This window comes from Typopeltis vanoorti, chromosome 11, assembly GCF_054136105.1.
Source record: "Typopeltis vanoorti isolate ZY-2024b chromosome 11, IOZ_Tvanoo_1.0, whole genome shotgun sequence".
NCBI lineage: Eukaryota > Metazoa > Arthropoda > Arachnida > Uropygi > Thelyphonidae > Typopeltis > Typopeltis vanoorti.
In genome coordinates, this window is record NC_143559.1 from 36,605,187 (window position 1) to 36,619,041 (window position 13,855).

General features: G+C 34.1%; 1 protein-coding gene across 4 annotated transcripts in view; it reads left to right on the top strand.

Annotated features, from left to right (window-relative positions):
• Positions 1-13,855, top strand: part of shtd (anaphase promoting complex subunit 1) — an 844,012-nt gene that overhangs the window by 294,738 nt on the left and 535,419 nt on the right. For all 4 annotated transcript variants that reach the window (XM_090401046.1, XM_090401047.1, XM_090401049.1 and 1 more), the window contains one exon: positions 1,134-1,204. In XM_090401046.1, the coding sequence (XP_090257172.1) occupies positions 1,134-1,204 (71 nt within the window). The remainder of the gene's footprint in view (positions 1-1,133; positions 1,205-13,855) is intronic.

Genomic DNA, 13,855 nt, shown 5'->3' on the forward strand with positions numbered 1-13,855 from the left:
CTTATGAAATAATGATGTTGTTTCAATCAAAATGACAAGAAACATAGGAAGACCAAGATATGAGAGGATACAAGTGTGAGTGTTCTTTAGAAGATTGAAATGTAAGGGATGATCAAATCGGAGACCTCAGAAATAAGATCAGTTTGGGCGACATTGATTGGAAACTTATGAAATCATAATTATAAATTAAAGATGCCAAGAAATTTCTGATTTCATACTTCATCCAAGTGTATGCAAACAAAGTTTATACATGAAGTCACTTCACAACTGGGCTACTTGGATACAGATGCTAATGACTTCATACTAATGCCTTAGTATCTGTATCCTTATATATATCCATAAGGATATGTGTGTTGCATTATGGGATACTAAAGCAACTGATGTGAAGTCATTAGCCTCTATATAAAAGTAGTCCAGTCGTGAAGTGACTTCACGTACAAACTGTTTGCTTACACTTGGATAAAGGATGAAACCAAGAATATAATTTTGTGGTATCTTTAATTTAGAATATAACCAAGTGAAAAAACTTTCAAAATCTCAATTATGTTAGATAAGCCTGTGCATTTGAGTTAGTTTCAGTAGCATCCTTTGGTTGGAAAGACCAACTAAATCTAGGATATGAAGAACATTTTATTAGTACTTTTCAGGTGAAGGTGAGTTACATATTTCAGGGAAGCGGTATACTGTTTATCCTCCAAAGACTTATTTTTCATTGTTCAAGGCAGAGCTAGAAGAACATGTGCAATTCACAGCCACAATATATTATGCAGATAGGATTAATTGACCTATTGGATTTTAATTATATTTTAAAGCATTTAAGCTAATTAGCCATGATGGAAAAATTCAACATAATAAGCAAGGGAAAATGTTAATCTGTAATGTTATGAGCACTTTAACAGTAGAGCTAATCTATAATGTTAGGAACTTGGTAGTACATAGCATTATGAGGTTCCTTTGTATTCATACCTGTTATACTTCCTGATGATATAAATTATCTGTTTTATATCATCATTTTACATTTATATGATTATTAATAAAAAGAAAATATAATGAATTATCAAAATTAGTGTTTTTCTTATCATTTATTTAAACTTTTATCTTTTAAAGCATTTCAGTAGTGAAATTTTTTGCAGGATTGCAAATTAAATATGTTGCAGTGGAATAGTTTATCTCAGCTGTCTCGGATGCTGTTTGAAATTGCAAGGTAAGTCCATTTACACATTCTGTAATGTTTCACCTGTGAAGTTTTTTTTTCATTCACCCCACATCTTTGTTTGAAAACATCTAGATTTGATTTCTGTAATAGGGGTTTTCATCCTTCCTAATATCTAGACCACTGTAGAACATGCAATTACAAACTTGTTTCACAATTGCCTAGACATAATTGTTGCACTTTTGTAATGCTATATAAAAGATCTGAAAATGAGTTAGCTGATCTCATACATAGGTCACAGAGATTATTTTCCTCTCAGAAACTTGGGTTTTTCATCCATCAGGGCATGCACATTAGTCAGAAAATGAACACGCACACACAGTTAAGAGACCAAAATAATATGTAGCAGGCTCTGGTTTGTATGTCGTGAATTAAGAGTGATTACACAATTTAGAGTGATCTCTGAAATTTGTCCTTGGACTTCATGGAGATGTTGTTCAATAATAACGATCTGATCCAACCTAGGAACCCAGAGTTTTTAGCTAACTATAAGGCATATTATATTTAAAATTAGCCTAATCAAAAAATGCCAAACTCAGTCATGCTGTTGGTATTTGCTGCTACCAACAATCTAATAATAGTGCACATTACTAGTCATTCGCTTCATGATATAAATCTTATAGGTTGCAATTCTTTAGCAAGTAAATACTGTATATGCTGTAAAGAAAAGTTTCTTTAATCTTATAGCAAATAGGAATTACCTAGACCACTCTACACCACTTCAGGAATCTAATTTGGTTAATGAGTTTTAGCTTTTTGCTTTGAAATAAGCTCTCCTTAAAGTTCAGAAATATATTGATTAATTACTGGAACTAAATCCCTAGATGTTGAATAAAGGTGTGCTTAGTGGGGGTGTGACGACTAGATTTTTGCTTGGAGAGTTGTGAATTAGTGGAATGGGTTGGCAGAGTCAGTTGCGAGTGCCTCGTCTGTTAGTGGGGCCAAGGAGAGGTATGATAGATTGAGTCTCCCACGATGAGTTTTTGGACTCCATGGAGGTGCCCATGTAATAATAGTTAAAACTAATTTGAGTGTACTAATTTAGTTCTCAAATCCCATCATATTCGTACAAGCTAACAAGTCCTTATTTTTATGTCAACCAAGCCAAAAAATTCCTGGCCTTTATGAATAGAAAAATATATGGTCAACTATTAATGAATTACTCAGGACGTTATCGCCAGAATTCTTCATGGTTGTACAGTGTATATCTGTGGAGTCTTCTAAGAGGGTTTTTGTCACTGTATGAGATAAACTTCCCACCGGGAATTTTAATCTAGTTTTTGTGTTTTTCCAATCCACAAAAGGTTGTAAACCTATAGTACTTTAATATGGTGAGTGAGCTAAGGAATTTTTATATTTTTATTAAATTTTAAAAATTTTCTTTGTATTTTTATCTTTTTCTTTTATATAAAACTGGTTAACCTACTCCAGATACTAAATTGGAAATTTTTCAAGCTACTTCAGGCCTTTAATAAGTAGTTCATCTTCCTGCATGCTTTTTTATAAGCATCTGCAACAGTAGAAACTGTTACTGACCCCCAATAGAACCATTAAAATTTCTGGATAACCTCTGACTGCAGAGTATATAAATGCCTTATCGAAAGATCCTGATTTTGCTTACACATAACCAATGTGACCCCTAATTTTTGCCTGCCGGTGTGCATGAAAATCATTTTGTGCCCAAGTTCCCATTCTCAGACTTAATATGTGTGGTCGCTTGTGTTCACAATAGTGAGTCACAAGCCAGAAACCCTTAATTGATATGCCTAAAGTTGATAACATCTTTGTTAAAAGATCTTTTATATTGCACGTTAAATATTTCTGTAAGAGCAACTCAAACATTTACTCCATCTTCTTAAATACTGAATATGCATGTAGTTTATAAACAAATTGTCAAGGTTTAGAATAGGAAATTCTATTCCTTTTTATTACTACTAATGTGGTTCACACTCTAGTAAATTGCAAAGTAGTTTGTGTTCTGAAGAACAGGATCAATATATCAAGAGGATACATGCATACAGTTTCTCCCTGTAGTCTTTGCCACATCCTCATGCTGTGTGCACTGTGTCCGAATCATTGACTCCACTGTCAAGCTGCCAGTTCTTGATTGCATTCTAATATGTTCCAAATGTTAATTTTCCAAGTGATTCCTGCGATGGTTTTCAGTGTGCTCATTAAACTAAAACACAATCAGAGCTAGAGGCTTAAAATGTTCCTCCAATATCCATAAGTATTGCTAACTGATGAAGATATTCATTTTTCTATTCCAGACATGTTTGCACCCATGTGCAAACATGTCTGGAATAGTTTGAAATCAAATTGAATTTAATCTTCTCCTGTACTGCAATCTTGAAATCGTTATATTTGCTGAGAACAACATCATGCTCACCAAGAAAGTTTATGTATCGTGGGCACAGGGAATTAACTTTTCATTTTCAAAATTGAAGTAAAAGTGATCCTGTGAGATTGTTATATAGTCAGATACAACATACTCTTCCACCTCTTTCTCCAGGAATCTCTCTTCCAAATGAATGCAAACATCATTTATAAATGTTGATAACAGTGTATTATCTACTCAACTGTTTTCTTATGAACTTTTTTCTAGGAGTGCTTTTACATTTTAACTCCATAAAATTGTGGTAATAATTTAACATGTGGAGCTTATTAATTTTGGCTTTTGCAAAATAAAGTACCTCAACATGTGTCAGATTGTTTTTGAATCAGTGTAGTTAACAATGACTGTTCTGAAAAAAAATCATTCAAAATTTCCACTGTTACTCAATATCAGCTTCTTGAAACATTATTTAACTATAGTAGGGCTTCTCAAACTTTTTTTACGACGGAACACTTCATAAATCCTGAAATGTTCATGGAACACTTGGTTATTTTGTAATGTAGTAATTAATAATTAATTCATTACATATATTATCAATTAATACAATACATTAATTATCAATTAATTAATAATTGATAATTAATTATTAATGATTGATAAATAATTAAACATCAATTAAACCATCATTAAATTAATTTGTGCTGATTTTCATTGACATATCCCATTTTGATCATCAAAAATTTTTAATATTATTATAAGTATTTACGTGTGAATGCAGACTTTTTCTCCTGTGTGCTGGATTTGTAGGTTAGGTAAATATAAATAAAATAAATGAATAAATCTAAGCGTTAAGAAAAAACAATCATTTATTGTCAAATATTAATTAATAAAAACAAAACACATAAAAATAGTAAAACATATATTGCAAATTAAGTTCTTAATGACTCCGATGTTTTTGGGTCTTTTGAATTACAAATTCTTTTGATATCAGGCACAATATTAGAAAGTTGAATTCTCATATTTGGTGTAGCGTTGAGTCTGTTCCTGGGCTTTGATTTGGTTGCAGCATAATATGAAAATCCTGCCTCACATAAATATCTCGTTGTAAAAGGAAGTAAAACAAGAATAGCTAATTTTGACATGCTGGGGTACTCTTCTGTTAAATTTGTCCAGAAATCATTTATTGGCAGTTTCTTGTATTTTTGTTTTAAATCAGAGTCACTAATTAAGTCAATTAGATTTTCATAGTCACTTGCGCTGAAGCCTGCTGGCTTAGCTGTCACTGTAAATGGATTCAGAACCCAGGAATTTTCCTCACTAGATTTTGGAAAATATTGCAAAAGGGTTGATTGCAAGTCATGCAAGTGTTCTAAAATTACGTTAGATACTTCTTCATTTACTTTTGAATTTATTTCAGTCAAAAATTCATGCAAGGTGGGAAAACAATCAAAATTATTCTGTTCAACTGTAGAAATCCAGAATTGCAACTTCCTATCAAAAGATGCAATTTTATCTCTTGTATTAAAAATTGTAATATTCTTTCCTTGTAATGATAAGTTAATTTCATTGCACTTTGTAAAAATATCTGCCAGATACAAGACTCATCAACCATGAAGAATTTCTTAATAATTCAATAAAATTTTGTCCTAAATTATGTGACATCAAGAAGACCATTAACTCACCACGAAGTTCAAAAAGCCTCAGTAATGCTTTTCCTCTGGATAGCCATCTCACTTTGGTATGTAATAAAAGTGCATTATGTGCACTACCCATTTCATCGCACAAAATTTTAAATAATCTGGATTGAAGTGGTCGAGATTTTACATAGTTGATCATTTTTACGGCTTCATCCAAAATAGTTTTTAAATATGTAGAAATTCTTTTTGTTACCAGTGCTTGTCTATGCAAAACACAATGACTTTTGGTGGCTCTTGTGGCTATTTGCAGTATACGTGTTACAACTCCCTTCATCTTTCCGATTGCTTGAGCACCATCTGTACAAATATCAATACGCTTCTCCCAACCAATTTCCTGTTTTGTAATATAATTATTAATACAGTTGAATATATCTTCTTCGGTAGTTTTTTCTTGTAGATATTCGCACATGAGTAAATCTTCTTCAATACTTTTATCAAATATGTAACGAACAAACACTAGTAATACAGCGAGTCCTGCAACATCTGTAGATTCATCCATTTGCAATGAATATTCGCTGCAAAGTCTAAGTCGACGAATTAGCTCTTTTTCTATGTCAGCAGAAAGATATTTGATGCGGCGTGAAACAGTATCATTTGATAATTGTACTGCATCTATTTTTTTAGTAACCTGCTCATTTAACATGCATGATACAATGTCTTTCACAAAAGGCTTAATTAGCGTCTCACCAATTGTATGAGCTTCATCATGAAGTGCAATGCGGTAACTCACGTGAAAAGATGCCTCTGTTGCATTTTCAGTTGTAGCAGTTGTAGCCATTTGAAGTTTAGATTTTTCAAGCGAGTCACGTCGTCTCTTAAAAAAGTGTATATCTTTTCCTTTGTAATCAGTGTGTTTTGTTTCGAAGTGCCTACGAAGTTTAGCTGGAGCCAAAGAACTGTTTACTAGTATTTTATTACATAAAACACACATTGCATCACGAGCATGTGTATTGCCAATACATGTAAATCCATAATTTAAATAACTTTCATGGTACTTCCGTTTTGGTCTGTTCTTAGATGACTCTTGTTCTTTAATATTAGCTTTTGAAGAAACCGCAGTTTGCAATTCCATATCTTCTCCAATCATACGAGTAGATGTGTCAGCAGAAGTACTTGCTCCTCCTTGTGTTAAAGTTCCTGTCTTTAAACAAGGATCCATGGGTATTTTTTCAATAATATTCAAATTCCAATATTTGTCAGAGCTATAATAAAAACAAATAGAATTGTGTTGTAAAGGTAACTTTAGTATGAAAAACAATAAGATTATAAATAAGAAATGTCGAATAATATAAAAGTAAATGAATAATGCAAAATAGTAAAAAAAGACTGCAACACTCAAAAGTAAACTTGTAAGAAAAGTACTAAACTGTATCAAATAATGTAAAAGCAATTGTAATAAGAATGATTTGATAAAATGTTCAGTAACAAAAAATAAACAGTTCGAAATAAATCAGATATTAATTATAAAATTAGTTTAAAGAGTTAGAATTCTTTTTTAAGAGCCGCCTCGCCTACTCTCTATATACGGGAATAAAAAGGTGTTAGCTGATTTCTTTTTTTCCAAGGGCCCGGTCCAAACAAATTTACTCGTAAATACTTTCCAAAAGTTTTTCAAGTTCATACATTAACATAAGTATTAATAATTAATTATTGCATAATCATAAAGAGTATTAGTACACTTGTGTATAGGGTGTGGCATGTTGACAAATATAAATTACATTAAAATCAATTACCAATCACCAGACTAATGAAATCTTGTGGCATGTCATAGTTTCTTCGGGCAAACATCATTAAATTAATTTGTGCTGATTTTCATTGACATATCCCATTCTGATCACCAAATATATTTATAATATTATTATAAGTACTTACGAGTGAATGCAGACGTTTTCTTCTGTGTGCTGGTAGTTTTCCCCTCCTTTTGTACATCCTGGAGATCTTCGTGGGCTTGAGGTGGATGACTCGCTATCTGCTCCGTCATAAACACCTTCAATAAGAGATTTCTTAATACCAAAATCAAACAAAGTGCCTTGTCTCTTATTCATATCAGATTTTAACTCTGTATTCCTATTACTTTTAAAAAAAAATCACGGCACTCCGGTTTCAGAACAAGCACTTACACACTGCAATACGAACTTGCGAAGAAAGTATTCAGTAGTAATAGATTTGAGAACCAGATACAGACTACCTTGATCTTCAATTTCAGTGGAAAAATTTTCTTTATACTTCCTTGCTGATTAGTCACTAACATTTGCAATGCAGATGTTATTTCGTTCAGTTTTGAGAACATGCCGCCCATTGTCGTAATCGGCTTGCAGGCAATATTTATAATTGGTCATAAACGGCGGTATTCTCTTTCCCGATTGTTGAAAGATTCAATGTGTGAAAATTAACGATAATTCATGAATATGTCCATGTTTAAAAATATGCTGCCTGGTCACTGACATTTGCTACACAGATGTCATTTCCTTCAGTTTTGAGAACGGAGAATATGACACCAATTGTTGTAATGAGCTTGCAGGCAATTTTTATGACCCGTCATAAACAGCGGCATTCCCTTTCCCAAATGTTGGAAGGTTCGATGTGTGAAAATTAACGATACACAGATGTTATTAGGTGTTGTGGGTCTGAGCTTTTCGACATATTCACGAATATTATTCTCCTGAGAATATTTTTACTATAAAATATTTATTCATGAAAAATGCTTAGAAAACTAAAATGACAAATTCCAGAACTTCTCGCGGAACACCTATTTACCTTCTGCGGAACACAGTTTGAGAAACCCTGAATTATAGGATCATTTGCTTTCTTTTACTCAGAATAATTAACAAGAGGATCATAGTTGTTAATAATAGCTTGAAATGCAAAGTGCCTAGACAACAGCTTACTTCATTAAATGGTTTGAAAGCCACTGATTCACATTCAGAAGCATTTGCTATTTCCACAGACCTACTTGTTTGCTGAAGATTGGAGGACTGTATAGATAGTTCTCATCAGTTTCAATGTCAACAGCCTGGTCTTTTTCCATGCTTCGGTGTCTTTGTCATGTGAAGTACAGCTCTGTTGGACTAAGTTTGGAATTTTGATTTAGTTGTTAGCTACTCTGTTCCTTTTACTGTTCCTTATCAAAAATTTACCCAGTTCACCATGAACCACAGAACGCGACATCAAATAGCATTTTTCCAGCTAACATGTATTAACGGTTGTATAGATCTGTTATTCGGTTTTTTAACGAACTTTTTTTGATGTTCATAATACCAACAAATGAACTTGTTTTTTTTTCGTAATTTCTTATAGTTTGTGCTTTAAACTGTTAGTTATCTTTACCTCTGAAGATGTTAGTCTGATGACTAACGAAACTTGTCGGGTTTGTTTTTTAGTACTTGTTTAGTTTAAAAAAAAAGTCTTTTATTAATAAAAATGTGGTCACAAAACCGAAATAATTCGATTGGACTTCTTAACCACAGAAAAACCTCCGCATGATTAAAGCTTTCAGATGTTTGGAGTGAATATGATGAACAAAAGGACTTTAATATGCCTGATGGATTGCAACTAAGTGGATTTGGAATTAGCTATCTAGAAAAGAGTGAGAGAGAGAGGGGGGGGGGGGAATAGGAGTGGAGGGAATTGTGTTGCTAATGACAACAGAAAGTTGCAAACAATAAAGAAAAGTAGTGAATTTGACCTGAAGCTATTTGATATAAGATAAAAGCCAATAGGACAATATATAGTTGGTTGCTGCTGTAGGCCAAAGGAATATGGATGATATGCATTGCCAATGAACACAGAGCTAGTAATCATTGTGGAGTACTTCAACTATAAGAACATAGATTGGAAAGGAATATAGAAAGGAAATAGAATTAATACACTACTGAGAGACTGTTAACTAAAGCAGCATGTGATGGGAACTATCTTTTGGGTGAGAGTATTGAATCTCATGATGAGTAGAAAATTTGGAGAATTTGTCCATAACCAAGATAACTTTCGGGGTAATAATTAGGGTACCTTGCCACCAGTGGCAAGTGCAATCATCCCTAGAAACTAAGTAAGGGTGTAGTTGGGAGCATCGAATTCCTGATATGTACCTGCTAGGATTCTTGATAGGATATTATGGTAGTACTCCATGAAAATGTTACATTTTACATCTCAATTTATGTTATGAACTAACATAAATTGAGAAATGAAAAGACCTTGAAAGTGTAGGACCTTCTTTTCACTTAAAAGGTAGAGATTTTCAAATATTATGACAGGCATGCAATAACAGTATAAAGTTATATGATATGCATTTTATATAGGCTTATTATATTAAACTGTATTCACTTGCTAGTAGAATTTCATTTTTTACTTTTTAAATGACATTCATAAAAAATAAGTGAGAACAGAAAGCATTTCTTATATGTTTCCAATTGGCAATATAGAAAACCTGTTAATTCTTAAATGTTTTAGCATGATCTTCAAAATTTTAGATTTATTTTATTAGTTCAAATATCTATGTGCATAGTCCATTCAAAATATGACCACTCCAGTTCTTTCATAATCAGCCATTCCCCACCTGATAGGTAGCACTGTGATGATACTGGAGGTGTGGAATATTATTATTAGTATTAATTGTTTAAACTAAACATATTTGGTAATTTTATAATTAAAATACAAACTTATTTAATACTGACAATTTACAAACAAACTTACATTATAGCCTACCAGTATCACCTGCAAACTGTCTGGCTTTTTCAAGGTGTTTACGGAAAGACATAAAAACTAGTAAATGCAAATTGAAAGGAACAAAAAAACATTGTAAACCAACTAGTAGCTAAGGTTACACGTTTGCGTGACAGAGAGGACTTATTGTTCTTATTCATTATCACGCATGCGTGTTTGTTGTAAACGTGTAATGTGATTACTGGCTAGCTATAGTTCAGATTGATTTAGAGAGAGCATCAGGTATTTCCACGAACTGTTTAGGATTGCACCCTGATTTCTGTTGAGGTTTCTGCCAGTTATTAACACTATTGTGGCTTCCTCGAATAAACAATGTCTGTAGTCGTCATCCAGATATGGCATGGAGCTGTTTTGCCACTCTATCGTGTGGTTAGACGTACAGAAATGATGTGCTAAGCCGGAAGAGATACTTCTGTTGTGGTTTACATCACCAACATGTTCTTTTTGTCTGATTTCTAAACTCTGTGAAGTTTGTCCGATGTAGGCAAGACCACAGGAGCAAGGAATGTAATATACTCCTGGATATTTGTAGAATGGCACCTTATCTTTTGGGGATCCTAAAACTTGTCTGATGCTGGTGGTTGGTTTGAAGACCACTCTGATGTTGTAGGCTCTTAGTATTCTGGCTATTTGATAAGAAATTGACTTGATGAAAGGGATCACTACAGTAGAAATGTGCTGGGAGCATGATTCTTCTTGTCTGGGGTTGTCACTGTATAGATATTTTTTTATGATGTTTTGAGGATATCCATTTTGTGATAATGTGTTGGCTATTAGTGAGAGTTCAGTCTGTGTATCCTCCTCTGCTGATATAAACTTTCTGGCCCTATTTTTCAACATGTGGATAATGCTCAGTTTGTGTGTCTTGTGATGGTTTGTAGTATAATGAAGATATCTTCCAGTATCTGTAGGCTTTCTGTAAATAGATAATTTGACACTATTTGATTGTTTCTTTATCAAGATGTCTAAAAAATGAAGTTGGTTGTTGTTTTCCATTTCCAGAGTGAATTTTATCTTGTTATGTATTGAGTTGATTTTATCCACAAACGATTTTAGGTTTCTAAGCTGTCTTGCCATATAATGAAGATATTGTCAGCGTATCTCCACCATGTAGATGGTCTAGGGGAGATTGTGGAGAAAATTTCTTTTTCAAGTTTTTCCATGAAAAGGTCTGCACAAGATGGTGATAGTGGGCTTCTAATTGTTGGTATATGGTGTTGTTAACCTTGAAGAAATTAGATTGAAGGCAGTGTCTAAACATCTGTGTGATGTCTAGAGGAAAGAGATCTTGGATGATGTTTATTACCTCTTCTACTAGTACATTGGTGAAAAGGGATACAACATCTAGACTGGCTAGCATGTCTGTTGGTGCAATCTTAATGGCTTGGAATTTATTTACAAAATGTTGACTATTCTAGATATAGGATTCTGTTCATTCAAGGAAGCTGCAATAGTGTTAATAACCGGCGGAAACCTCAACAGAAATCAGGGTGCAATCCTAAACAGTTCGTGGAAAAACCTGATGCTCTCTCTAAATCAATCTGAACTACAGCTAGCCAGTAATCACATTACACGTTTACAACAAACACGCATGCGTGATAATGAATAAGAACAATAAGTCCTCTCTGTCACACAAACGTGTAACCTTAGCTACTAGTTGGTTTACAATGTTTTTTTGTTCCTTTCAATTTGCATTTACTAGTTTTTGTCTTTCCGTAAACACCTTGAAAAAGCCAGACAGTTTGCTGGTGAAACTGGTAGGCTATAATGTAAGTTTGTTTGTAAATGGTCAGTATTAAATAAGTTTGTATTTTTATTATTATTATTATTATTAAGAGAGTACTCCAGGGAGTCAGAGACTCATCAAGGGAGGCCACATACTACACACACATACCAGCTGTCATACTTATTCTTGAATTCGTTCACACTGCTTGTGCTCACAACATCCAATGGCAATCCATTTCAATCACGCACCACCCTCTGAGAGAAAAATCTAGCCCTCACACCCTTCTTGGCGACCATCATTCTCAGCTTCCAAGGATGTCCCTTTCGTCCTTTCCCCACTCTCCATAAATTGAAAAATTCCATCAATTGAAATCCTGTATGATCTTTTCAGAAGTTTGTAAGTCTCAATCACATCACCCCTTTTTCTCCTGTTTGCTAGTGTCTGCAGTCTACAAATTCTCAATCTGTCTTCTTAATCAGTATTCACAATCCTGATATCATTTTTAACACTCTCCTTTGTACTCTCTCCAGTATATCAGAATCACAACGGAAACCAGCAGACCAGACCTGCGCACAATAGTCCAAGTGAGGTCTTATCAAGACCTTGTAAAGAGACAAAATACATCCTTATCTTTACATGTGAACATTCGTTTCGACATTGCAATTATCTTTTGAGTTGTATTTGCAATCTTTGCCACATGGCCCCCTAAACTTCAACTCCCTATCTATTTACAGTCCAAGTTCCCTAGCCTCATCAGTTTCTTCTAGCCTAATCCCACCAATATCATACGACATTGGATATCAATCATGCTGATGTGAATGACTTTACATTTACTGACACCAATTTTTCCATGCCCACGATTCCAGCCTATTGAAATCATTCTGCAAAGACTGCATATCAGCAGCATTCCTGATTACCCTACCTATCTTTGCATCATCAGCAAATAACTGTATGCTGCTTGTCAAATCCTTCCCAGTATCATTAATGTACAGATTGAATAACAGTGGACCAAGCACTGATCCTTGTGGTACACCACTTGTTACCTTAAACCTTGCAGACTCATATCCCCTGTATACCACTTTGTGATATCTGTCAGTCAACCATCTTCTTATCCATGTTAATGTTGTATAACCCAAACCCATTTTCTCCAATTTATGCAGCCATCTTCCATGCTGTATTCTGTCAAAAATCCAAAAGTATCATGGTGTGTCCATTCCCCTTCTCTAGTTCAATGGTAACATTGTTATAGAATGTGAGCAAGTTGCTAAAACATGCTTCCCTTAGTAAACCCATGTTGTTCATTGCAAAGTAGAGATTCACTGTCAACCCATTTCTGAATGTGGGCCCTAACCAATTTTTCCAAAATCTTCACCACCACTCCTGAGACACTAATTGGTTGATAGTTGGATACATCAGTGTTTGCACCACTTTGTGCAATGGAATTACCATACATTCCTGCAGAATCTTCCCTGTTCTGAGACTCGTATTAAGCATCCTGGTCAAAGGAATGGCTTCAGCTGAACACTCTTTTATCACACGTGCTATTCCACCAGTCCCTATTGCTGAATTTTTATTCAGTTTTGTGCAACATCTCTAATACCTCGGCCTCACACACCTGCATTTCTTCATCTAGGTGAAGAGGTTACAGTGAGCTCAATGTTGCATTCACCAGGTTGATAGCTTTTAACAAAATGGACACTCATTAACTGAACAACCTCTTCTGCATTTGTAACCCTCGTGCCATCTGGATTTAGAAGAGTTATTCTTTCATATTCATTCTTTCTTTTACTTGCAGCATATCGATAGAATTCTTGTGGGTTGTCTTTAGCATGCAGAGAACCACTTTGTTTTCATAATCAGACTTTGCTTTCTGTACAACAGTTGTGACTATTCTAGCCTGCTGCTTATAACGTTCATAACGGATGTCATCCTTATGCAAACAGTATTGTTTACACATCGTCTTTTTCTTATGAATCTCTTGCTTAATAAGATTACACATCCATTTGACTCCTGCTCTATTTATTCTTTGAACTCTCGGGACACATTCTGATATCTCATCATTTAAGTATTGTTTAAATGCTTCCCATGCACTGTTGATATTCTTTCCATCCAGCAACCGATCCCATTCCACGGAACTCAGTATACTCCTCAGTTGGTCATAATTT